At 55.8% G+C, this 26685-nt stretch overlaps 1 protein-coding gene across 1 annotated transcript in view; it reads left to right on the top strand.

Moving 5' to 3' along the window:
• LOC122368664 (dedicator of cytokinesis protein 3-like) overlaps window positions 1–26657 on the top strand; it is a 40719-nt gene extending 14062 nt beyond the window's left edge. Inside the window, exons 4-34 of the mRNA XM_043342844.1 lie at window positions 121–269; window positions 3779–3913; window positions 9607–9691; window positions 10356–10391; window positions 10828–10973; window positions 11866–11950; window positions 13017–13320; window positions 13546–13678; window positions 13883–13997; window positions 14830–14995; window positions 15368–15498; window positions 16193–16334; window positions 16818–17008; window positions 17173–17273; window positions 17572–17815; window positions 18094–18280; window positions 18571–18695; window positions 19121–19393; window positions 19545–19667; window positions 19973–20132; window positions 20487–20721; window positions 21748–21910; window positions 22157–22594; window positions 22810–23118; window positions 23398–23616; window positions 23813–23944; window positions 24191–24417; window positions 24665–24922; window positions 25116–25252; window positions 25480–25574; window positions 25760–26657. Coding sequence (XP_043198779.1) covers window positions 121–269; window positions 3779–3913; window positions 9607–9691; window positions 10356–10391; window positions 10828–10973; window positions 11866–11950; window positions 13017–13320; window positions 13546–13678; window positions 13883–13997; window positions 14830–14995; window positions 15368–15498; window positions 16193–16334; window positions 16818–17008; window positions 17173–17273; window positions 17572–17815; window positions 18094–18280; window positions 18571–18695; window positions 19121–19393; window positions 19545–19667; window positions 19973–20132; window positions 20487–20721; window positions 21748–21910; window positions 22157–22594; window positions 22810–23118; window positions 23398–23616; window positions 23813–23944; window positions 24191–24417; window positions 24665–24922; window positions 25116–25252; window positions 25480–25574; window positions 25760–26140 — 5625 coding nt within the window. The 3' untranslated portion in view covers window positions 26141–26657. The remainder of the gene's footprint in view (window positions 1–120; window positions 270–3778; window positions 3914–9606; window positions 9692–10355; window positions 10392–10827; window positions 10974–11865; window positions 11951–13016; window positions 13321–13545; window positions 13679–13882; window positions 13998–14829; window positions 14996–15367; window positions 15499–16192; window positions 16335–16817; window positions 17009–17172; window positions 17274–17571; window positions 17816–18093; window positions 18281–18570; window positions 18696–19120; window positions 19394–19544; window positions 19668–19972; window positions 20133–20486; window positions 20722–21747; window positions 21911–22156; window positions 22595–22809; window positions 23119–23397; window positions 23617–23812; window positions 23945–24190; window positions 24418–24664; window positions 24923–25115; window positions 25253–25479; window positions 25575–25759) is intronic.
• Window positions 26658–26685: the final 28 nt, after the last annotated feature.

The raw sequence follows: 26685 nt of genomic DNA on the forward strand, positions 1-26685 counted from the left end.
CACTGACGCTGTCTGTCTTCCCCGTCGCCAGGACGGAGAGTCACTGGAGGTGCTCGTCTTCTCTTTGTCGCTGACGGCGTGTTCTTAGGTCACTGACGTATTCCCTCTCCCCTTCGCCAGGACCGGGAGTCGCTGGAGGTCTCCTCCCTATGGAAGGTGATGCACGAACTGCTGGACTGGCGGCGGCAGCTGCTTACCGGAACACTCACCCAGGACCAAACCCGCGAGCTACGCGTCCGGGTCACCGCCAAAATCGACTGGGGAAACAGGTCAGTGTCCACGGGAAGCAGACGGGAGAGCGGGATAACGACAGGCATGCTGTAGTCTTCAGCAAAAATCGTCGTACCACCAGCGTTATTTTCGGATAAGATGCGTCGGCACGCCACCCGAACGTTTGCGCTGGTTCAGGTTTGCGCAATAGGTGGTCTGTTTATGTGCAGGGTGCTGGTAGTGGCAGCGGCACAGAATAGCTCTCCGGGATAGTGACACGGACAGCTGCTTTTGTCGGCTGCGCTCAGTCGCCACCGGCGCGGCTGTCGCCAGCAGCTACCCTATGACAACAGCTGACTGTGACAGGGCTGTCAGGGTTCTGGCACTGACTGTATCAGGGCACTGGTATATAGAATAGGCATATCACTACACCACCTGTTAGAGACTGTCATTGCCAGCGAGGCCAACGGTCACTGTCACCGGCAGCTCTGACGACAGCTGACTGTGACAGCCTCTGTCAGGGTTTTGGCACTGTCTCCGCGGAGTATCCTACCACATTACCATCATAGGATACACCATCGTCACTCGTCAGAGACCGTCACCGCCAGCGCGAGCGGTCGGCGGGACCGCGCTGTCATCTGTCCGTCTGTTCGGAGCTCGGGCCGTGCGAGACATTCCTGTCTGCTGTTTGTGAGTTACGGAACGTGCCTTCCCGTCTGTAGATGGGTTACGGACCGTGTTGTCCGTCCGTAGTGAGTTACGGGACATTCCGTCCCTTCAGCGTACAGTGGCCCAATATTCCGCTCCGTCCGTTCGGCAGCCGTTTCCAAGCACTCAGCTGTGGTCGATGGGTGTGGCCCGGTCGGAGCCCATCTGATACAGAGGTCAAACGGAAGGCCCATCGGTCGGCGGTGATGGCGGTCGTCTGTATGGGAGCGGCGGCACGGCAGGGCTCCACACGAACCCCCACACAATGGCGAACTGTTCCAGTGGTGATAAGTTTAGCCAAGGCAGCCGCACGCTTCACTGTTAGCGATAACACTGCACGGAAACTGGTGATTCCTCATTAAATGTTTGTGGAATCGAAAGCATGAATTGGATGCGACGCATGAAAACTTGCCCTTATTTATCGCACGGTCATTGCTGAATACTTGAAACTGAAATTCCGTCTTTTTGCAGCGTATATCTCACTAAAATTTCGTCTTGCTATTCGAAAGGTCATTTATGCAGTGCGTCTGTATGTAAATACCGGCCTTCATTCGCGGTGCACCAATAAAGTGGGAGCTGTGGCACTGTTGGCGCTGTCCGAGATGTCACAGACGGCACTGACTAAGGTGCCGCCGGCGCTGACAGGTGCCACCAGCGGCGATTTGTGAGCCGTGGTGCCGCTGGCCGCCGGCCCTGTCTGAGGTGCTGCCGGCGCCGGCACCTGTGACCCGGACTCGGCGCTAATCGCTGCGGCCGCCGGCCCGCTCCACCGCGACCCCAATCGGAGTGCTGACGGCGGACGGAAGTACAGCGCCGCCGGCTGCCGGCCGGGTCGGTACGGGGCGGCGGCGGCTTCCCCACCGGCGCGGCGGCGGCTTCCCCACCGGGCCGGGTCGGCACCGGGCCGGCGGCGTCTCCACAGGGCCGGGTCGGCACGGGGCGGCGGCGGCGTCTCCTCAGGGCCGGGTCGGCACCGGGCCGGCGGCGTCTCCACAGGGTCGGACGGGACGCAGCGGCTGCACACAGGGCTGCCCGGCGCGCTCTCGTCGACGGTCGACGGGCGCTATTTTCCACTGGGATAACCGGCTCATGAATATGAATGGGAGGCTCATATACTGCTTCATTTTATGGTTTAATAAAATCCGCCCGGCAAGAATAGGTCCAAGATCCTGCCTACGTCTAGTGTTGGTCAATATGGCGTAAATGTGTTCGTCGGTACTTTTATTGAGTAACGACTACATTGCACTGGCTCAGATATTGGCCAGGTGTGTTTCTGCTTTCAAGATAAGATATGTGCTAGACCGTTTCGATATATTTGATAATTATCCTTCGTAGACTATATGATAACCAGTCACATCCGATAACGGTCAAGTGCGTCGTGCACCGTTTAAATGCACTACATAATATGCACTCGTGACCCAGTCCCCTACGGACGGAACGGTAAAAGTGTCCATTCAGACGAACCATCCAGTGCCCTGGAGCCAGTGTGACCGCCTCCGTGGCTCGGCCGCTTTCCCGTCCGGTCGGCGAATTTTATCGCACGTGACGTCAGCGTTTTTCGAGTGAGCAAACATCGGATGCCGCCACACCGGCTGCTGTGCTCTAAACGCTTCGGTCGACAAATACAGGCATCTATCAGCAAACGCTATCAGGCGGTTACTGTAAACGCGGCCCTATAAACTGTAGCGCACCGTGAGAACTACGGATTGCCCCATAAACATTTACAATATAAGCGGATGCCTATTATAAACAAGTCTTCCGGTCACTCACTAAGAACCGCAATCGGTTGACACACAGAAATAGTGAGTTCAGCTGAACTGTAGGCCATTCATCAGGCTGGTTTGGGAACACCAAAACGTCAATATGCATATTTTTGCATACAGAAGGGTACGGAATTGGCCGGACTTTGGCCTCCAGGAGAGCACATTTTCTATCGTCTCCTGACTTCCGTTGTATCTTCGTCATTCATTCTCCTATCTGAGTGTCGGTCCAACATTTTAACACCCCATCGGGGTCCGGACCCTGCAGCGTCGTCACAGAGATAAATGATGACGAAGGGGCGGCAGTAAAGTGACGGTGTCAGCCAGGGGATGGAGTCGGACCGCCTGCCGCCGCCGCAGTTCTCTCTGACGGTGGCGGCCAGTAGCGCCGGCGGCGGCCGACGTCGGACCGCGGGCTGCGGACGGTCACAGCGGCTCCCGTCCGCCCTCTAGGCCCGCCGCCCCCGGCGAGGCGAGGAGGGTCGTATTTCAGTTCCGGGCGGCTCGCCGTCGACCGCGGCTCATCGGGGCGGGACGGACTGGGGAGGAGGGGAGGGGCGTGGGACAGTTAGCGGGATGGAGTCCGGAGTCGGGAGTTTATTCCTTTATTTATGAGTGAATGAAGTTGTCGGAAGATAAGTGCTCTGAGGAAAAACGGGCTTCTGAGGACGCTGGCCGCGTGCGATTCGTTACATATCGCCTCGGGCATGGTGCCACTGTCTAGGCATGGTGCCACTGTCCTGCCAATTGACGGCCGATCGGTGATTGATTGCGTGCCAGCTAGGCGATGCTTCCGCGGAGAAAGAAGGGGTGGCCGGTCTCCTCTCGAGCCGAGGAGGGAGGCGGGCCGCCGCGGCGCCGATATCTCCTGCGCTCCGAAGGCCGACCTCTGCCGCCCGCCGCGGCTGTTTGCCGACACGGTCCGAAAGTGAAAACGCCTGCTGCGGTGGCGCCGGAATGTGGTCGGCGTCTTTCCATGCCGGCGGCGACGAACGGAGCCTGGGAGCTCGTGTGCGCCCGCGGCGTCGGCGGGCTCTGCGCTGCGGGAGTCGCTCTCGTGTTCCAGACCTGTCCCGGCGGGTGCGCCGTGCTCTGCGCAGGTCTCTGCGGTGCAGCGGCTCCGACCCGGGCCGTCAGCCCTCTCCCGGTTTGGAATCCGACCCGCCGCGCCGGGCCGATGTGTTTACTCTGCACCGGATCGTCTCCGGTACCGGGTATGAGTGTCCCCGCGACCGGTGCGGCGGGGAGGGTCGGGCCGGAACTCGCCGACGGGCCGGGCCGCCCGAGTGGGTAATGGTTTCCGGCTGTGGTGGTGCGGCGTCTCGACTGACGCGCCGCCCGGCGTCACTGCGGCGTCATTGTGCCCGATCCGTTCTGCCCCGCTTGTCCTCATGAACGGTAGCTGAGAGATGGGGAGGAGTTAATCTCTGCGCGAGGCAGCTGGAAGATGAAATTGGGGAGGGAGGGGTTGTCCACTGGCAGGGGCGGTGACGAAGTGCCGACGCTACGCAGTGGCGATCCCAGGCATACCATGCGTATTATCTACACCTTTTTACGCCCAATTTAGGCGGAAGTGCACACATTTCATTAATAGTGCAGGTGATTTCGATGGTTCGGCATAGTGCCTTCATATATTAAATTGCGGCACGATATTCGTCATTGTGCACCCCACTCCGTCCAGGGGCGGTCGCAGACTTGGAGTTTGGGGGGGGCCAACTTGGCAAAGGGGCCCCTGCGCTGACCCGGGGGCCCGGTGCTAGCTGAAAGGGGCCCACGGGCGTAGTGCACGGGTGCAGAAATCTAGGCCATGGCCGGTGAAGCGGGGGGGGGGGGGGTAGGGAGCGGCACCCGAACGGAGGCTCATTGAGAGCTTTGAGGGTGCACCATGTCGAAAAGGTACCGAAAAGTGCATTTTGAAGCATTGATTATGTCAATAATTCACGCAACTGTGAATGGACTACCGCAAAAGTATAGGCGGCTAACTTTGCCATTTTCTTTGCAAAAAAAAAACTTTGCCATTTTTTAAGATCATCGTGCTAAAACTTTTAACAGTGGGTCATCGGTATCTGTTCACTGTTCAATCACATGTGTTCCGACTTCCGTTTAATCTTTTTTTTACTTGAGCACAAATGCAAATTTTGAAGACCATTACAGTAGGAAATGCTTCGAAAGACGGATAGTGGGCAAAATATCCTAAATTTGTCGTGCTGCATGGAAAGTAGTGTTGCTGAGGAAAGGGGGTTTGTTCCAGATTATTGTGGATGCAGAATACATTGTCTGCACTCACTGCAGAATTATTGTTGGTGCAACTGCGCCCACTGCACCCATGGTTCCTACACTTATGGGCCCATCGATAGCGCTTCGGCGATAGGTACCTATCGCCTAGAGGCTGCAATGGGGCCCTTAGAGTACGGTGTCAGACCCCCAGAGGCCGGCGTTGGACCCAAGGGTCAGCGAAGGGCCTCAAAGGCCCCAGGTAGGGCCCCAGAGGCTGATGTGGGCCTTCATAAGCAAGTGCGTGACGCCCAAAGGTAAGGCTTGAGCCCAATAGGGCCATCAGTGGCCGGTGTAGAGACCTCATAGGCCAGTTTGCGGGCCCCTCAGAGGCTAGTGTGGGCCTCAGGTGTCGCTATGAGGCACTTAAAGACCGGTATGGGTCCTCAGAAGCCGGCATCGATCCTTCAGAAGCCAGTACGGGGCCCTCAGAGGCACATAAGGGCAGTTTCGGTCCCAGAGACAGAAATGGGACCATCAGAGGCCGGTGTGGGTCGTGGGACCTTTAGAGGCTGGTTTTGGCTCTTAGGGGCCAGTTTAGAGCCCTGAGAGACCAGTACAGGGCCTGCAAAGGGCAGTTTGAGACCATCAGAGACCGAATTGGGCACTCAGAGGCTAATATGGGTCCTTACAGGCCAGCATGGAGCCCTCAGAGGTTAGGGTGGGGCCCTAAAAGACCGCCATGGGCCGGCGTTGGACCCCAGAAGCCAGAAGAGGGCCCTCAAAGGCCAAGATGGGCCCTCAGACTAGGCCGATGCGGGCCCTTAGAGGCCGGCATCAGGTCTTCAGAAGCCCGTGCGGGGCCCTCAGAGGCTAAGGTGGGTCCTTACAGGCCAGCACGGGCCCTCAGAGGTCAGTGTGGGGCCCTAAAAGACCGGCATGGGCCGGCGTTGGACCCCAGAGGCCAACAGAAGGCCCTCAAAGGCCAAGATGGGCCCGCAGAAGCCGATGCTGACCCTTAGAGGCCGGCATCGGGTCTTCAGAATCCAGTGCGGGGGGCTCTCGGAGGCTAATATGGGCCCTTACAGGCCAGCATGGGGCCCCCAAAGATCAGAATGGGACCCTAAAAGACTGGCATTGGCCGGCGTTGGACCCCAGGGGCCAGCAGAGGGCCCTCAAAGGCCAAGATGGGCCTTCAGAGGCCGATGCGGACCCTTAGAGGCCGGCATCGGGTCTTCAGAATCCAGTGTGGGGCCCATAGAGGCTAATGTGTATCCTTACAGGCCAGCATGGGCCCTCAGAGGTCAGTGTGGGGCCCTAAAAGACCGGCATGGGCCGGCGTTGGACCCCAGAGGCCAGCGAAGGGCCCTCAAAGGCCAAGATGGGCCCTCAGACGCCGATGCGGGCCCTGAGCGGCCGGCATTGGGTCATCAGAATCCAGTGCGGGGGCCTCAGAGGCTAATTTGGGTCCTTACAGGCCAGCATGGGCCCTTAGAGGTCAGTGTGGGTGGGGCCCTAAAAGGCCGGCATGGGCCGGCGTTGGACCCCAGAGACCAGCGGAGGGCCCTCAAAGGCCAAGATGGGCCCCCAGAGGCCGATGCTGGCTCGACATCGGGTCTTCAGAATCCAGTGCGGGGCCCTCACAGACACTTAAAGGCTAGTCTTGGGACTCGAGAGACAGAAATGAGGCCACCAGAGGCCGGTGTGAGGCTCTCAGACGCCGGTTGGGCCCCTGAGGCCGGTTTAGGGGCCCTCAAAGGCCAGTGGAGGGCCCTCAGAGGTCAATACGGGTCCTCAGCGGTCAATGTGGACGCTTGACCGCCACTGAAGGGCCCTCACAGGTCAGTGTAGGACCCTCAAAGACTGGTATGGGAGCTGTTAATAGCTGGCGTGGGTTTCTCGAGCCTCGTGACAATCGAATACGGGCCAGGGCCCCATACGGCCATGGGGGCCCATCGGTTGTTTGGGGGGGGCCAAATGATATGATGGCCCCCCCCTGATTTGCCTTTGGGGGGGGGGCCATGGCCCTGATGCCCCCCCCCCCTGCGACCGCCACTGACTCCGTCATAGTGCAGTTAAAAGTGGCCCAGGCTCAGACATATTGGACTTAGTGCAAATAATAATTCGTCAGGTTAATTCAATTTCGACATACGGCATGTGCTTACGGCAACGTTCAAATAAATCCAGCACGGTATAAATAAGCGACTATGTAAACAAATCTCACCTTCCTACGCAACTTAAGCCCTCAGCAAAGCTCTGGAGCTAATGAAGAATGTGGGATGTCACGTGAACGTGAAATGCGCTACACCTTTTTACGGCCAAATATAGAAATAGTGCACACAGTTCAGTATAATAGTGCAACCGATTTCGACAGTTCGGCAATAGTGCACCTCTAGTTCGGCCAAGTGCATGATATTCGGTAATAGTGCACACGTTTCAAATGAAGAGCAATCAATTTAGAAGATGGTGCGTTCAAATTCAATGAGCCGTAGGTTCAATTTCGTCATAGTGCACGGTTTCGTCATGTGGCCTGATAGTCGGCGTCCAGCAAAGCGATTTAGGCGATGTTCAAGTGAATTCGCTGCTGGATTGGGAAAATATTTTTGAAAGCCCCTATCTGCCTGTCAAGAGTAGCGTGAATCTTGGTCAAAAACCTGCTCAAATGCAGTTTCAGCTCTCAGGAATTAACTTATCATTAGTCTCGCTCTAAGAACTCGGTGACACGGTCGAGTGGCGGTCACGTGGCATTCAGAGCTTCTGAATCGGGTGCATAACTTCGTTGCTGGTTCAAAAAGATCTATGGATTAGATCTATGGAAAGATCCATAGATCTAAGATGCTATGGATTCTTGTTATCGCCTTTCAGCATCATGGCGAATTTGATTGAACAAAGCCGAAAAAATATTGCTCATGCCGAATATATAAGCACCCGACGAATTATGTGCACTATATCTTATATGATTGAAGCTAAGGCACCCAGATGAAACATTAAATACCCTCTACCTTTTGCATCCAGAGCAGTGCAGCTGGCTACTTGACTTTTTTGCGTTGCTGACTGACTAAGAGTGTCATTGGAGGCTGAGGTAGCGTGGAATGTCAAATAAAAATTGTCATTACTCATTTATGCAATGCCGTGTTACTGAACAGTGCCTAAATTACATGCGGGACCCCGAAATTGAAACGATCTGACGAATAATGTGCGATATGTCTAATATGCCTGAACCTGGGTCACTTTAAACCTGCACTATGACGAAATGGCTGCAATATGGCGAATATCGTGCCGCGATTCAATATATCAATGCACTATGCCGTGCTGTCGAAATCGCCTGCACTATTTTTGAAATGTGTGCACTGCCGCCTAAATTGGGCCTTTTCATTACATTCATTAAAATCTTGTTAATTTTTATTAGCAGTAAAATTTCAATAATTTAGTAAAATTTCATTAGCAGCTTGTTTGAACGGCACCACGCTACACTTGATGAACAGCAAGAGCGTTGTCAAAAATATTTTCTAGATGGGGCACCGAATTCGCTTGAAGGTTAACTAAATTGCTTTGCGGTACGCCGAATACCAATGCATATGACGAAGCAATGCACTCTGGCGAAACTGAAATCGCAACTACTGAAAATGAATGCATTCTCTTTTAAATTGCTTGCACTGTTTCGGAGCCGTGTGCACTATTACTGAATTTCATGCACTCGGCCTAAGAAGCGGTGCACTATGCCGAACTGTCGAAATGGTTGCACTATTTCTGAACTTTGTGCACTATTTCTATATTTGGCCGTAAAAAGGTGTATGTGTGGACACGCGACGACACGTTGCGGACTGAGTACTGACCAGACCCTGATTTGAGGTGTGTTGGTCGGCCGCGGCTGCCTTTGGTCTGTATGACCGCGTCTGTCCTGACCCCGCCTACTCACCCACCCAGCCCCGCGGCTGCCGAGAGCGGCTTACTGCTGTGCCCGCCGGCGTTCGTTCGTAGTGACATTCCTGCGGCCGCGGCGGTGACGTGGGGTCCGCCCCGTGTTTACCACCTCCCGCAGAGGGGCGGGGCGCGCCTGCAGGCGGGGGGGGGGTCCTCCGGCGCCGCCGACTGGTGACTGACGGTCACCCCCAGAGGGCGCCATCACCCTGTGTCACCAATTAGTGCAGTTTCACCAGTCAGGTGCAAATCCAGGTGATGACAATAACAGGGATCATTCACTAGGACATTACGAATACAGTGGTCCGGCGCCGTATGATTAGTCACTGAGGCACAGAGCTCGCGGGGCGCCCTGCCGTTTCCGCCCCGGTTTACCCTCTGACTGACCGCCGCCGATGGGTGTGCCCTCGGCAGCGGCGGCACCTGCTGAGCTGTCGGCTCTGACGCCACCGAGCACCTGACCGAGTGCAGAGGCACGGCGGTGTTTGCCTGTGATATCAGTCACCGAGGCGGCACCGCGCCGACTCTGAAGTGGGCTCAGGTGTTGCTGATAACAACCAGGTGCTATTTAAATGACCTGCCCGAGACTGTCGGACATTTAACCCACCTTTGACCCATGAGTCACCAATCGCCATTTCATCGTGTTCCTATCAACCGTTCTGCGTTGTCTCTACTCACGTTTTGACCGTAATGTGTTCGGTCGCCTCTATCGATGACCTTTGACCCGAAATCATGTATGACGCGTCTGACCTTGTCTGACTTGGTTTGACCTCATGTGATCCCCCTGTTTCAGGCAGCTGGGCCTGGACCTGGTACCCCGGGTCGATGGATGTATGGTCGACCCGGACCTCCTCTCCGTGGTGGCACTTCATCAAGTGGTACGCACGCCACCTATCTCCGCTCATCAAATAGCCGGCGCAGGGAGATATCGCTCTATCACATACCAGACAACGGGAGGTCGCACTTCAACCGACAGCCCGTGGGAAGCTTGACTGGCTGAACGTGATGTGTTAGGATTTCGGGATTCTGCTCAGTCGGGGTGCCGTCAAAGCCTTTACATATATCAGAGGTGCATTATTTCTGTGTTAACGAGACATCCTACTCGTGAGTGATCCGTCTCTATGTTGTCGGGTTCCTACCATCGGAGTATAGTCGACTACAGAATGATGTTCCACTCCTCAGAAGCTATCAGCTGGCCGGAGCGCTAAGTTGTGCCGTTTATCACGCAATTAAGCGTATCGATTGTGAGCATTGGGACAAAGCTATAATTTGTGAACTCAGTCCGTGTGATGCGGCACAGCCTACCACTCCAGGCAAATAATCGCCTGTGAAAAGTGGAACATCATTCTGTAGTCGACTATACATAAATGTTCGCTATTTCTGTGTCGCCGTTGAGCTTACGTCCGTTGTGTCTTCTCTTGCTGTCGGGGCGTCGTCTGCTAATGTCCATCATCTTTGTGTTGCCGTGGTTACCTCAGAGACTCGTCTCTGTGCTGTCCGGGCGCTGTCAGGGCTGATGTTCGTCCTCTCTCTATATTGCAGCACACTCAGAGCCTGGAGACATCACAGGGCATGTCGGTAAGTGGGCGCTAGTCTGTGTTTCCGTGTGTAACGGCGTTCTACGGGCTTCACCGTGGCCAGTGGACTTGGCCGACCTTGCTAGCTGGCAAAAAGAACGATAACCAGTCAGCCCGAATCAGCGGGGCTTCCGCGATATCTTTCATAGCGCGTACTATCTTTCACTGAACAGTGAACATGCGTTTATGATAGCTGTGTGAGATAACGGAATCCGTGTAGTTTATGCTGTCTTTTTCATAAAGCTATGAATGGTGAGTTGACTGTATTATCACGTTTGGCTGGATGTGTGAATTGCATGCATTCATAGTTCAACTCCTTATAATCCTTCGCTGTGATTGCCGGTGGCTTGCTGCTGACGGCACTGAGTCAGCTTGGTGACGTCACTGTATCAGTCTGGTGCCGTCACTAAGACACCCTGTCTTTGATCGCTCCCCAGATCCGCGGCACGCTGCGTAAGAAGGACACCAAGCAGGCGGCGGCCCACAACCTTCACCTGGCGCTGCGGGATTTCGGGTACTCCACCGGCGAGGACGCGCAGCTGTTCTTCTCGCTGTACGACGCCAAGAGGGCGCGCTTTGTCAGGTAGGTGGCCGCGCTGTATGCGGAATACATTGCTGTATGGTTCTGATGAGCCGTGCTGTCAATATTCTGGTACTCCCAATTAGTTGGGCTGTATTGTGCCAGCAGTCCACAGAAGTGTGAAGTCAGTCCGTCTACTCTGCTCCAAGTCCGAGGAAATGTGTTGCCAGATCTAAGCTCTCAGTACCCTGTGATGCACACTCGGTTCACAGAGCGGTGTTTTCAGTGTGTGATTTTCTATCAGCCTGCCCAGCCTCGCCGCCTGTGAGCGGCGCCGGGCCGACGGTCCGACGGGCGGCTGCGTCGGCCGTCGGCCCCGCGCCGTTTGTTGACGTTGGCCCTTTGTTTGCTGGCTCGAACCACAGCGCCCGGGGCGGGTGTTCAGAACTGGGCGTGCTGTGCCCGCCCCCGCGACGCGGATTCCGGGAAACCGGCCGCAGCGCCGCCGAAAGGGCTCCTTTCAGCGGAGACCGTCCCGGCTTTATGGCTAATAGTTCAGTGGGGTTTCTTTGAAGTGCTGGCATGGGAGTGATGTTCTTGCAGATAATGTTCTCAGTAGCCCCAGCAGCCGTTACCTGTTCTAACACACTTACACTCATGCTCAGACGACTAGGATTGTTTTTGGCTTGACGGTGATCGGTTTTCTGCAGCATACATCAGCTGTACCTCGTAATTAGCGTCAATAGTGGTTATACCCGATTCTAAGATCATTGCTGTTTGCCCTGGTCGGTTTTTCCATTTACCCCTTTGTTGCTATCACTGCTCTCAGACAGAAATTACACCCTTGGTATTGATATAATGTTTGTATTCCGTGTACCGTATCAGCTGGTTGACAGTCAAATGTGTTCTGGTACCTATCAAATGGACTATTGACGCCCCCTTCCTTTCGCTTCAGTGAGCGGTTTCTGGTGGAAATAGCTCGCGATGGCGCCTCGAACTTCTACAACAAGCCTGCCAACAACGCGTCTACCGTGTTCACTGTGAGTTTACTGAGCTAACGCCTCATCCCTCTTATAGATCTTGTCTTCACTAGAGTTAATTCATCCTCGTTCCTCCGAGTTGGCGTGAAGGACGCATTACACAGACTAGTAGTTATATAATTGGACATTTGACAGATACTGTACACGATTCCTTGCTGTTGCCATGCCAACCGGGTAGCAGAGCTACTTGCGGCAGCGCGCGATCACTCGCACCGGCTTATATGGCCTTGGGTTGTCCTTAATTAGTTAGACTGGATCTAAGCCTCCTTCAGGAGCCACTGAGACGAACAATCCTCCGATAGCGGTGATGGGTCGACAGTCGACACTGACCCCGCAGTGGCGATTGGTGCTGATACCCGCTCAATGAGGGTCATGGTGCACTGTCCTCCCTCCTCCCTCACCCCCCCCCCCCCTCAGCACTCTCCTCTCCCTCATGTCCCCTCAGCCCGTCCTCCCTCCTCTCTGAATCAGTACCGGCGCACGGGAGCGGTCAGTGGCCACTGCGTGACGTCAGGCGGCCAGCGGTGCCCACTGCGCCGGCCGGCTCAAGGTCGGCACGGCCCCGGCACGTGACCGCTGTCAGCTGATTTCACCGGGTCCCTCCCCCCCCCCCCCACCCCCCAGTACACCTCCCTGACCCAGCCTGAATCATTTGCCAATACGAATTGTAGATCATTTGCCGATTCGCATCTCAGAATTGCGGTTTGGGCTCACCGCTTCCTCTACAGTCTACATCCACGTAGTAAATGATATGACGATTCAGTCTGCTGTTTTGTTCACTGTGCAGTGTTCAGTGCTTAGACGTGTCTAGTGCCCATGCGGTGTCCCTACTGACCCGTCCCTCCCTCCATCTAGGACCTGGGCTCCCTGGAGCAGTGCTCACAGCTTTACTGACCCGTACCTCCCTCCTCCCTCCCTGCAGGGCCTTGGCTCCCCTGGAGCAGTGCTCTCAGCTGTACCTGGTGTTGTCCGTACTGACCCGTTCCCACCCCCCTCGCAGGACCTGGGCTCCCTGGAGCAGTGCTCTCAGCTGCAGGTGCTGACCTGTCCCCCCCCCCCCCTGCAGGACCTGGGCTCCCTGGAGCAGTGCTCTCAGCTGTACCTGGTGGTTCAAGTGCTGCGGGTGGGCCGTATGCTGCCGGCCGAGTCGTCCCGTCGGCCGGCTGTACAGCGGTTCCGGCGGCCGTTCGGCTGCGCGGCGCTCAATATCGGGGACGTGCTGTGCGCCGGTCGGACGGCCGAGGCGGGCCCCGAGCGCGAGCTGACGGTACGCCTGCAGCAGGCAGAGGAGCGCGACTTCTGGCAGCTGCACGAGCTGGTCATCCGGCAGGCCAGCAAGGCCAGCGTCATCTCCGGGCAGGGCAACTACGGTGAGATAACGGGGTAACTACGATGTGCCGTTGACGGGCCGGCTAGAGAAGTTTAAGTGAGTCCGATGTTCCTTTGGACAGTTTTTATTTTGCGGCGGCATCCCTTATTTGCCGCACAGCTGCTTCGTCTTGTTTTTTCTTATGTGATGCTTTCTTCCTTATCCTGCCTCCGCTCTGCTCCAGGGCTGTCTGACAACTGATTCTCTGCCATCATCTACGTTTCAGGGGTCGTACTGTCGCTGCGGCTCCTCCAGGGCAGCCTGGCTCAGCTGCGGCGCGACAGTCCCCTTCTGTTGAAGCACTCGGCCGTCACACGCAAACTGGGCTTCCCGGACGTCATCATGCCGGGAGACGTCAGGTTCGTACTGTGCTGCTGTTTGTGGATGACTGAGAGAGCGAGTCAAGCCCTTGGGTGCGCTCAAGAGATGTGTCAGTACTGTTGCCATTTGCCAAACGCCGTGGCTTTGATCAGATTTTCTGCCCTACTCGGAAACAGCACGTAACTGACGCTCATGAATTCCCAGGAGCGATAAATGTCTGACGCCAAGTCCTCTGTCCTCAGGAACGACCTATACTTGACGCTCGAGCGGGGCGAGTTCGAGCGCGGCGGCAAGTCGACCGGCAAGAACATCGAAGTGTGTGTGATGGTGGTGCGCGACGAGGGACGAGTGCTGGAGGTGAGAGACCGCAGAGGGAGGAACGGATAGAGAGGGAGGGAGGGGAAGAGGGAGATCGCTCGCATCTGGGAGTGCATCCGAAGCTGTGAGGGGTGGTTCTACTGACCAGAGGGCAGTTTTGTCATAGATAAGTGGGAACCGTTGGGGGAAATACCTCCAGCAGTTGCAGCGGCTCGATGTCTGGAGCTCCGAGCGGTTGCTGCACGCTCCTGGTGTGTCCAGTCATAATGTGGCGGGTCTATACACGGGGAAGACCAGGCCAGTCCCGGCCCCGCACCACGCCGGCACTCCGTCGGCGTCTCGCTCCGGCCGGGCGCCGCTCTGTTGTATAATTCATCTCAGCGCTGCCCGGTGATATGTCCCTGCAGTCCCGCCGCGCCCCGCCGCATCTGACCGCTGGTGTCCCCGTGTCCTTGTAACGCGGGGTAACGACATGGGCAGTATCCTGTCTGCATGGTTCAGTGTAGGCTCTTCTGCTGCGCAGCACCCGAGGAAAATGCGCAGAGAGATGTTTGACCAGTGGCTGGGCATGGATTTGGAGCTATAAGCGAAAATTGTTCGCTGCTCTATATCGCGCTATGTAGGATATGCTATGCTATTGTCATGCATGATTTTTTTATATAAGTGTAGTATTTATTATTCCGTTTGGTCTCCAGTTTGTACTCTGCTTTCCATCCTCATTCTTCTTGTGTCACTATGGCTACTTATAGTTTTGAACACTTCCTTGTCATTTTACTGATGTAGTCATTTACTGATTCTGTGTAAATTTACCCATGGTCTCCAACTGATCGTCTCCCACGCCACCACTAACCGCCTATCCGTCCTTTCTCAGGAGTGTATCGTATCTGCGGGCGGCCAGCCGGGCCGGCGGCTGTACAACTCGCTGATCCTGTACCACAACAACGCGCCCCGCTGGAACGAAACCATCCGACTGGCGGTGCCCATTGACTCGTTCACGGGCTCCCACCTGCGGCTCGAGTTCAGCCACTGCTCCAGCAGTGAGTCACGGCCGACTTCTAGTTCTGTGTCTGTCTGCCTCCTGTGTTTTGGCTGTTTAGTGTTCAATAAGTCCTTTATGTCGACCTTGTCCACTAGCCTTGAGTATTCAGTTGACTTGCATAGTTCCGAATGGCTCCGTAACCCACAGCGTGCCCTGCGTGCTCATGCTCTGCACTTGCAGTCACCTGTGTGCCGTTATTACATCCTCCCAAAGATGCAGGGTGCTTCTGATAGACCTTCGTCTTACCGCAAGTCTTTATGTGTCCCACTGGGACCTGATCTCAGAGGTGCTAATGGCACAGTACGATCTGTTCGCCCTGAACTCTCCTCAGTCCCGATCTGCCGTATCTGACCTGACCCCCACCCTGCAGCCAAGGAGAAGGGGGAGAAGAAGCTGTTCGGGTTCGCGTTCGCCTGCCTGATGGACGACGAGGGGGCCACCATCCGCGACGGGACGCACGAGCTTTGCGTCTACAAGTGCGACGACAGGCACAAACTGCTGGTGCGTGTCCATAGTAGTCCGTTCAAATCGGCATCTAATGGCTGATGGTCGTAAAAAATATGTAGTCTGTCTTAGTTACGTTCTTTCCGAGTTGGAGTAACGGTTAATGCAATTTCTTTTTGATCTACCCAAAATCAAGAAAGTCTCCACCATCGCTGTAAATGGCTCCAAATTTAAAGGGGACTGACGCTGCCTGTGTCGGTGTTGTTTGTCCGCAGAACCCCGCCTGCTACCTGCCGCTACCCTGGCACTCTGATATGTGACTGACACGACGCTGCTGTGTTATTGTGTGTCCGTAGAACCCCGCCTGCTACCTGTCGCTACCCTGGCACTCTGATATGTGACTGACACGACGCTGCTGTGTTATTGTGTCCGCAGAACCCCGCCTGCTGCCTGTCGCTACCCTGGCACTCTGATATGTGACTGACACGACGCTGCTGTGTTATTGTGTCCACAGAACCCCGCCTGCTACCTGTCGCTACCCTGGCACTGTGATATGTGACTGACACGACGCTGCTGCGTTATTGTGTCCGCAGAACCCCGCCTGCTACCTGTCGCTACCGTGGCACTGTGATATGTGACTGACACGACGCTGCTGCGTTATTGTGTCCGTAGAACCCCGCCTGCTACCTGTCGCTACCGTGGCACTGTGGTATGTGACTGACACGACGCTGCTGTGTTATTGTGTCCGCAGAACCCCGCCTGCTACCTGTCGCTACCCTGGCACACGGGCCTGGCCCAGGAGCCGGCCGGCGGCAACCACCACTTTACACGGACGGGCCGCGAGCTGGTCTGCGTGCAGACGCTACTCTGCTCCACGAAACTGACACAGAACAGTGAGTCGACAGCATGTTACGCTGTTACAGTGACTCAACAGTGAGTCAACGATCTGTTACAGCGAGTCAGAAAAGTAAATTAACAAGTTTATGAGGCTGTCCCAGAACAGTGACTCAACGGGCCCTGAACGGTATTGGTTTATTAGCTTGCTCTAGAATGGGGAATAAACGTGGCATCGTGCTAACGTACCGTAGTCATGAAACAGTTAATCACACTGACCGACAATTACTGAGTCAATATTCCGTGGTGGTGACCTAGCGGAACGTGAGTGAACGTGGCATGTCATGGGACTAGCCAGCTTCAAATTGTCAGAGAACATGGACTACGTCGTGGCGCCTCAGCAGCCCTACATTCTTATTTAGATGCCGAGTATTTTCTCATTTGCACTTGTTATGTGCATATTCCAGAGTTATACCCATGCCACTCGAACTGCGTGAGCCGGTATAGACTCCGATAACCGATATCATACCGCTCCATTCCAGTTGATCTGCTGTCGCTGCTGAAGTGGAAGCAGAGCCCGGACAGGATCGTCGAGACGCTGACGCGCATGATGAAGCTGAAGGGCGAGGAGATCGTCAAGTTCTTGCAGGACGTGCTGGACTCGCTGTTCTCCATGTTCTCCACAGAGGACGGCAACTCGACCCAGCACTCCGGACTCGTCTTCCAAGTGCTGGTAGGTTTCGACTTCGGCACATTCGGTGCCACCCGATCTCCCGTTCGCATTGGTTGCTAGTCCCATCGGCTAATTTGTCTTTGTCTTTTAAGTCTTTAGAGTTATGTTATCAATGTCAGGACGTATGGTGTCTGCTGTTTCTGTCACATGTTATTCATCAACAGGTGAGTATCTTCAGCCACCTTCAGGACAGCAAGTTTGAACACTTCCGGCCCGTGGTGGACGCTTACGTCAACGGACACTTCGCAGCCGCTCTCGTATACAAGTAAGCAGCTGGTTGAGAGCTGGCCCACCGCTGAAACGTCCGTCCCCTGGTGTAGCCGGTGCTGTGAGGCTCCTATTCTTAGCTTTGTCTTTAGGGCTTGCCGTCTATTTGTGCATAGTTTCGTGAAGCGAGATGTTCCCATGCCACCGCCCGCCCAGTCCGCCTGCTTCAGCTATTTTGTCGGTCCTCCGTAAAAGGGACCGATGTGTTTCAAATGTTTGGTCGTGACACCTTCTCGGTTCCGTCTGTTATTCTCAAGTGTCCCAGCACTGACCCGAGCTCTCCATTCCGTCCGCAGGGGTCTGATCAGCTGCGTGCGCCACTACGCCGACCAGGTGTCGGTCGCCGAGAAACAGGAGCCTCTGGTCAAGTGTTTTCGCAGCCTCGAGTTCATCTTCCGGTTCGTCATCCAGTCGCGGCTGCTGTTCGCGCAGCAGAGCGGCGGCCAGAACGAAGAGAGCTTCCGCACCGACCTCTACAGCCTGTTCAACGCATTCAACAAGATGCTGTCCACCTCGACCGAGGCGGCCACCGGCACGCAGGTGGGCGGCCGCTGATGGACGGAATAGGGGACTAACAACGGTGATGCCTCCAAAATTACTGACGTTTGAGTGTGGCTGGTCTTATCTTCGCTCAATTATACTCATCGTATTTGCAATCCTTACCGGAAAGGGCATGGCCACCTGCCGCCAATTGGTCTTGTAGTGTACCTGTCGGCTGTCACATATGTCGTGGTCGTGGCCCCTATATAACTTGTGCTGTGACTTGTGGTCTGCCTCTCTCCTGACCTCTTACCCACCGTATGCCCGTGTCCGGTCAGGTGGCGATGCTGCACTCTGTGCCGGCCGTGTTCGTCCAGCTGAGGGCCGTCCTCTCCGACATTGAGATCGCCCGACGGCTCTCACTGATGCTGGAGTCACTGCCGCGCGAGGCGCCCACCATCGTAGCCCAGGCCAAGCTGGCAGCCATGAGGACGGTGGCAGGCAGTCCGCTCTTCCAGGACCAGGGTCAGTGTCTTTGGTCGGTGCCGCACGCGGGGTTCGGACCCGGCGAGCCGTCAGAGTGCATAGCTTGGTGTTGCAACGAAATTGACATATTAGCGAGCAAGTGTGCTATTCTCTTGGTGTCTTCATGATAAAAGCATGGATTCGTTTGGGGCGAACAAAAGCGATCGATTGAGGTAAACAAGATATGTTTTTCCTGGCTCTTTCTGGCTGGCATAAACACCACACTTTCGTATATTGTGCGTGTGTTGTAAAGCCTAATAATGGGCTCACCGTTGTCTGTGCTCTGGCAGAATCTCGGCGACTGCTGCTGCAGACGGCATGTAAACACCTGCGGCACCACATCAGCCACGGACAGGAGCTGCGGCTGTGTACAGACCTGCTGGGGGAGCTGCTCACTATACTACAGACGCTGCAGGTGAGTTCGGGTGCATACTCGGTAAACCTGCCGAGAGAGTTGCTGCTCAGTGCTCAGACTCACCATCATATTGCTGATGTGGGTGATTTATCAGGGTGAGAGAAACCAGCTCATCTCTCAACTCCTTATCGGCTGAGATGGGATGGTGACTCAGGATGTGTCGGAGCAACTGGAATTTGATACATTTGGGTGATCTGACGCGGTAGGGTGTCTGCACCAAACCTGAACAGGCTGTATTTTTATATCGGCGCATCTGACACTCTTTTCACTTCTGATTCGCAAATACTTCTTTCCTCGTATGCCATCCTGGCCATATCTTTTTGTTTTCTTTCCAGTTCACATCAGAGAACATCAGCAAATATACCGTGTTCAGCCGTGAACACAGTCGATGTCAGCATCATACATCCCCTCCCCCGTCCCGTCAGGTGGAGTCGGGCGCCGACCTGCACCGGGAGGTGGAGATCGTCTCCGTCTACCTGCTCGACACCCTGACCCGCGCCGTGCTCACGCTCGAGTCCTCGTCACCGGCGGCGGGCGGCGGCCAGCGCGGCCGGCTGGTGGCCGCCCTGGCCTCCCTGCTGCGACTGATGGCGCCGCGACACTACTGCCACCTGTGGGACGAGGTGGGAGACTCGGAGCAGCTGACCCACTTCCTGCTGCGGCTGATGGCCGTCTTCAGGGAGCTGGTCACCGAACAGGTCAGTACGGAGAGAGGGGCGAGATGTGCGCTCAATGATTTTGCTTTCTTTTTGTGCATTATTTAATGCTGGATTTTATTACAGATTCACATGTTGTAATTTTGGGATTTGTATATTGTCACTGTCTGGGCCCGCCGCCTGTCCGTTTCAGATGTTCCCCAAGGACTGGTGCGTGCTGCACATGACGGTCAACAAGGTGATCCTGAACACGCTGACCGAGCTGGCCATCCCGCTGAGGGACCGCTTCCTCGAGGGAAAACACTTCAGCCAGCAGGTCGGTACACAGCAGGTTGCACGCCATGGCACTCTGGCGCATCTGCGTTTGACTCATTTGTCTCTGGCCATATCCTGAGACGTGTGACTGGTCTGACCGCGACAGTTAATCGAATGGTGCAAGTCTATTATGTTTCCAATGGCTATCTCTCGACTAACATTGCTCATGACTTCTTTTATACTGTTACGAAGAGCTTGACTAAAGTATTGATTCAACTCGTTTCTCTTGTCACGTTATATTCAGGTTGTGTTGAGCTGTTGTCGATCGCTGTGCCTTTACCCACACTGTCCCATTCTCTATTTCAGCTGTGGCTCAACTACCTGACGCTATCGGTCACGTTCCTGACCCAGCCGGCCCTGCAGCTGGAGACCTTCTCCGAGGTGAAGCGCGAGAAGTTGCTACAGAAGTACCAGGACATGCGCGTGCTCATGGGCTTCCAGCTGCTCTCAATGTGGAGTCTTCTCGGTAGGTGGTGGTCCGCCGACTACGCTGATACGAGACGGGGCATTAGTTTCATTCATTTATTCACCAGCCTTTCATTCATTCATTCATTCATTCATTCATTCATTCATTCATTCATTCATTCAATATAATGGCTGGCCATTGGTTCACTGTCGGCCGGTGGGTCAGCTGTCGCTTAGAGGCATCTCCGGTGAGTTTTAAGCTTTGGCGGTCATTGAAGCATAGTTATTACTTTAGTCGTCCGGGCTGAGAAATGACGTGCTCGTTCACCTCGATTTGGCGACTTTGGGGCCAAAGCGTCTACTCACCTTGTCTGGCGCGGATATGAATCCAGGCGATGTGTCCCTGTTCCGTCAGGCGAGCACAAGGGCCACTTTGTGCCGGCGCTGGTGGGTCCGCTGCTGGAGGTGACGCTGGTGCCCGAGACGGAGCTGCGGCGCGCCACACTGCCCGTCTTCTACGACATGATGGAGGCCGAGCAGAACGCCAAGGGCTGCTTCAAACAGGTGGAGACGGAGCTGATCGACAAGCTGGACATCCTCGTCAGCGAGAACAAGGGCGACGACGAGTACCGGCGGCTCTTCGACACCATGTGAGTGGGAAGTGGGATAGGCAGGGGTCCACAGTGCTCTGGGCGTGGGCTGATTGAAGCATAATATGCTATTCAAATGACACTAAAAAGCTATTTTGGTGTTGATGTGTCGTAAGTGCTCTCAACCCTAGACACAAATAACTAACAAGCGTGTTTCTCTTGTTTGGACGGCCCAGTCTCCCGTCCCGTACACCCGTACACTGACTTTGTTCCATTGTAAACATTAAAATGATGTTACACGATTAACCAGTATCCGGGTGATACTAACGGCTGTATGTATTTTCACGCAGAGACAGACTTGTGGAATTGTAAGTGCTTCTTGTGATCGTTTCCTGGCCTGGCCTCCGGCCTTTCCCCTTCGTTATCTTTGGCTAGTCCAGCTGTGTGTCTCCCCGGCGTTGAGCAATATCCTATCAATTGTGCTATAGCAATTCATCGGCTGCCATAATCGTCGTTTCCGTCTGTAACGCTTTCTTGTCCATTTGTAAACATATGTATTTTGTCTAGCTGCTAGATTGCGCCTTGCACATAGTTGAATTATGTACACCTACACAAGCTCTGTGTTACATATGCGTCGCTTATTTTGATGGCGACTTCAGCCAGCCAGTTAAGATCGGTATTTGAAATAGGTGGTCATGCCCCGCGTTCTGTGGATATTATGTCGGGGTAAATGTGCTGCACTAATGTGTTCGACACAGCTCAAAACTGTTGGAAACCGAGCCTTATACTGCCAAGTGTTCTGCCGTTTGTGGTCTGTGATCCACGATACCTTGTTCCGTCCTCTCATCGTGGCCTGTTACCCCGTCCCGGCTGTGAACATCTGGTCAGTGACATTTGACAGTCATCCATAGGCACTGCCTTTGATCAGTGGTCTCTGATCCCGCAGCCTGTGACCTCTGACCTTGCTGCCTGTGACCACTATCCCCTGATCTGTGATCCATGACCCGTGACCTCTGATTTGTGACCCTGATCTGTGACCTTTGACCTCTGACCTTTGACCTCTGACCTGTGACCTCTGCTGGCCAGTCTGATGGAGCGGGTCAACAGCTGCGCGCCGGCCTGGCGCGAGGCCGGCGTGGGGTTCGTGTCGTCGGTGACGCGGCTGCTGGAGCGGCTGCTGGACTACCGCCAGGTCATGGAGGGTGACGAGAACAGGGACAAACGGATGAGCTGCACCGTCAACCTGCTGGTCAGTTGACGTTATGGAGCTGTCGGTCAGAAGGCAGTGCCGAACAGTGTTTTATTTCTGTCGGTGGTTTTAGGGCCCATAGTAGGTCATTGGACATTTCTCAGTGTATTTGAAAAATGTTTAGTGGGAGCTACAGACGTGTTTTTGCTCAGTGTTGTGGGCTGCTGTACTGTTGATATACCTACCTATCGATCAGGGCATATTGTGCGTAACTGACTGCCGTCTAATCCGCCCCCACCTCGACAGAATTTCTACAAGAACGAGATCAACCGGGCCGAGATGTACCAGCGCTACATCTACAAGCTGCATGATCTGCACGTCTCGGCCGAGAACTACGTGGAGGCGGCGTTCGCGCTCAAGCTGCACGCCGACCAGCTCGAGTGGAGCACCCGGGTGCTGCACGCCGACCTGCGCTTCCCCGTGCAGTGCGAGTGGCAGCGCAAGGAGCAGCTGCTCAACCTGATGGTCGACTACCTGGACAGAGGCAAGTGCTGGGAGGCCGGCATCCCGCTGTTGAAGGAGCTGGCGGAGAAGCACGAGACCAAAATCTACGACTACAGCAAGCTGAGCGAGGTGCTAAGGACGATGGCGAGGTTCTACGACCAGATTATGACGCAGCTCCGGCCAGAACCAGAGTACTTCCGAGTCGGGTTCTACGGACAGGGCTTCCCGCTGTTCGTCAGGGTGAGTCAGGGTACAGCGGACTTGAAATAGGAGTTGTTGTTTTATTGGTAAGCTTATTAGACCTAGACTTCAGCCTGAGGATACAATTGTTACGATCTTGGTCTCTGGTCTTCCTATTTTTGGTTGAACGCATTCGAGCACATGCACAGTGATCGTTCCTGCAATATTGTGTGCACACCTGACCAATTCATTGATGGTTCGTTCTCCGTCCACAGAACAAGGTGTTTGTGTATCGCGGCCTCGAGTACGAGCGGATCGCGGCGTTCACCCAGCGCCTGCAGACCGAGTTCCCGGCCGGCCGTGTGATGACCTCTCTGGCGCCGCCCGAGCCGAACCTGCTGAACGCCGACGGCCAGTGGCTGCAGATCTGCAACGTGCGGCCCGTGTCGCGCGACGTGGCCGGCCTGCAGGGCATCGAGGTGCCCGAGAAGATCCGTGCCTACTACCTGGTCAACGACATCGACACGTTCCGGTTCGACCGGCCCGTGCACCGCGGCACCGTCGACCGGGAGAACGAGTTCAAGGTGAGGGTCAAGGGTGAAGAGTAAGAATCTTGCGGCGACAGTGGGGCAGCAGGGAATAGATAGACCAATCATGGCGGATGAGAACAGGGTAAAGAATGGGAGGCAGCGTCTGAATGAGGACGAGTGGTAAAGGAGGATACAAGAACGGTAGAGGCTGTTATTAGCTAAAACGAATATAAGCTTTCGACCTGGACGTGTCTGCCCTGCCAAACTATGATCTCCTTGCTGACCTCTCGTATGAACTCTGACCTCTGCCCTGCCGTCTGACTGCCCGCTCAGACTCTGTGGCTGGAGCGGACCACGCTGCAGACGGAGGCGCCCCTGCCCGGTATCCTGCGCTGGTTCCCGGTCACCTCCAGCCGCCGGGAGATGGTCTCTCCGATCCAGCACGCGTGTGAGACCGTGCAGACTGCCAACCGGCAGCTGCGCCAGCTGATAGCCCAGCACTCGGCGCCCGGCGCTCCCGATAATGTCAGCCCGCTCAGCATGCGCCTCCAGGTGAGGGACGCTCGACCTTTCATGGCCCCTACCGGTGATTTAGAATGAAGTGACACAGCAGAAATAAATCGGGTGCGTTGCTTTGCCCGATATTAAAGCCACATAGAAATTAAGCGAACCAGGAAGGTTGTTTTCCTTATCAGTAATTGCCTGACGGTGCATGACCTGACCTGACGTGCCACTCCTCTCTGCTCAGGGTATGATCGACGCGGCGGTGAACGGCGGCATCGCCAACTTCCAGGAGGCGTTCTTCACGGGCGACTTTGCGTCTCAGCACCCGGAATTGGCTGCGCACATTCCGACGCTGAAGGCGCTTATACAGGAGGAGGTGAGGTCACACTTCCCTCCTCTCCGCTCATAGCTGCTGCGATCAGATGCAGGCTCCGCTCTCGTATGCATGCAGGTGCAGCTTGTGTTCCTGTTTAGGGCAAAAAAAAAGCAAAAAAGTAGTTCCTCGCCCTGCGATGAAATAGTCGTTTTTCCGTGATCTGACCGCTGCCCCGTGATGTAACATGATGACGCCCCATGATGTCCCTTGCGATATGTCTGACGTTCCCGTACTCCCGTCCTCCAGCTGGCGATTCTGGAGCACGGTCTGAAGGTGCACGGCGATCTGGCGCCGCCGGCCGTGCAGCCGCTACACCGCCGGCTGCGCCAGTGTTTCCAGCAGCTGCGCCAGAGCGCGGCCGCCTCGTGCAGCCTGCCGGCGGCGGCCGACTCTCCGGGACCGGCCCGGCTCAGCCGGCACAACAGCCACCGGCGCAGCGGCGGCGGCGGTGGCGACAAGCCCAGCATACTCAGGTGAGAGGCCACATACACAGCATTCTCAGGTGGGGCGAAAAACCCGGTATACTCGGGTGTGGCGACGTCACCCTTATGTGTGTCGTCCACTTGCTCCAAATGCCCTCCAAATCTGAATCTACCTTCCCTGTCTCTGTGTAAATGTCGACCGATATCTGTGCAATGTTAGCTATTGTCTGATCAATGCTCATCACCTAACAATTGATGTGTATTATCTGACCATCCCATGTCCGTTTCCCGTCGGCAGCACGCCCCTGCCGCCGGTGCCGAACGAGAAGCGCGCTCCGGGCGGCGCTGCGTCGTCCTCGTGCCGCAGCAGCCGCTCGTCCTCCTCGTCGTGCTCGGTGTACGGTCACCTGGTGGCCGGCGACTCTGTCGAGGACGACTCCATCTACTCACGGCCGTCCGAGTGGGCTGACTCGCCGGGACGTGGGTCGTTGGGCTCGCAGGGCAGCGCCGCCGGCCGGCGACACGACGACTACATCGTCATGACCTGCGGCAAGGGGTCAGTGAGGGGGTGGGCATGGATGAACGGTGGGCGGAGATGTTACTGGCAGTGATAGTGTATTCTGTCAGACCAGGTTTGTTCTCGCATATGCGGAGGATATGAATTGTGATTTACACTTCTTGACTTTGATCTGTTACCTATCTTAATTCGATTCAGTACTCAGTGACCTGACCCGACCTCTGACCTCCAGGGACGGGGACGGTGTGCCGGACCGGCCCCCGAAGCGGGCCTCTGACGCCCGATCGTGGACGGAGAGCCCTCGACTGGGCGGCCGGCGGTCCCAGCTGAGTGACTGGGACCCGGCCGCGCCGCCACTGCCTCCCAAACGTAAGTCTCGAACGCTGACCGATTGACGCTGGGGAGATGGTGACGATGGTAGGCTCTGCCGGTAGCCGCTGCTGAAAGTAATGTTTTCTGCTTACTTACTATGTGCGATTCATGTGCAGTGTGTCTCAACAGCTGTCATTTTCTGTCAGCTACCCATGTTTAGACGCGGTCCTGTTGTGACCGCTTATCCCGTCAGTCGTGCTGACACACTGTTTCGTCTGCCACAGCCCCAGAGAAGCGTCACACTACCTCCGTATCATCAGTCACCTGTAATGGGGTCTACGAGAACCCGCCCTCTCTGCCGTCACGCTTCTCCAAAAAGGTGAGACTCCGAATTAAGCCGAGAAGCTCTCTAACTAAGATGCCTTGTAGATATTTGTACATCTGGTTCTATCGATACTCGGAACCACCCATCTGCTTAAAAACTGCCAGAGACATGATTTTTGTCTTCGTTTTGTCAGATGTTTGTGATCTGTCATGACATCTGACCCGTCTCCGTCCTGCCAGGTATCCGCTCCGGCGCTGTCTTCTTCAGGCGCCGAGCGGGAGGCGGGCACGCCGCCGCCGCTGCCGCCCAAGCTGCCGGCCTCGCCCGCCGTGTCGGTCAAGACGCGCACTCCCTCCCCAGCCACGGTCTCCCTTCCTACCAGCGACCGCGGCAGTCTGGCAGACAGCGATAGTCCTCCCGACTTCGAGCCGCCTCCCCCGCCGCCGGCCGACGGCGCCGTCTCACCGGAGCAGGGCGACGGCACCGACTGCGAGACGTACAAGGTGCTGGACACGGCTCAGATGCGCGCCTACAGACAGGAGGCCAACTACAAGTTCTTCGTGTCGCCCGGACGGATCTGCGCCGATGTGGCTGGGATCAACGAGCGGCCGGAGTCGTGAGCGGTCCGGCGCCGGTCTCTGCTGCTGCGAACTATCCTGTATACCAAAGAGCTGTGTGCGCACTGCGGTGTGCAAGCGTGCGTGTGAACGAATGCCTCCTTGCGTATTCGTGTGCGTGTGTATATGAGTGCGAATATGCGCCGGGGCTAGCGTCAGAGTGCGCCGCCTCCGGCCGGAGCTAGTCACGTGTGCCTGCTGACCTGCGGCGCCCGCCTGTGATAAAAAGTGCGCGGCGCAGAGTGTGCTACAGTCCCATATCATACCGTGCGCGTCGTCGCAGCCCGCTGAGGACTATCTGCTATATTGGCGGTGTGCTATTGCGTTCTCCCGCAGCGGTGCGCCGTGTGCTACAGTCCCATATCATGCCGTGTGCCACCCGGTGCCCGGTGTGCCGTGCCGTGTCCGTGCCGCCGCGGCGACCCGTTTTATCGCCGGATATGTGCTGGCAGTGGTGGCAGTGCTGAGCGCCCACTGCGCCTGTTTACACTGAATTGAGCCAATATGACGAGTATTTGTATGTAGTGCGAGTTTTGTGGGGTGCTGTC

Source organism: Amphibalanus amphitrite, unplaced genomic scaffold (assembly GCF_019059575.1).
Source record: "Amphibalanus amphitrite isolate SeventyFive unplaced genomic scaffold, NRLGWU_Aamphi_draft 000032F_arrow, whole genome shotgun sequence".
Lineage (NCBI taxonomy): Eukaryota > Metazoa > Arthropoda > Thecostraca > Balanomorpha > Balanidae > Amphibalanus > Amphibalanus amphitrite.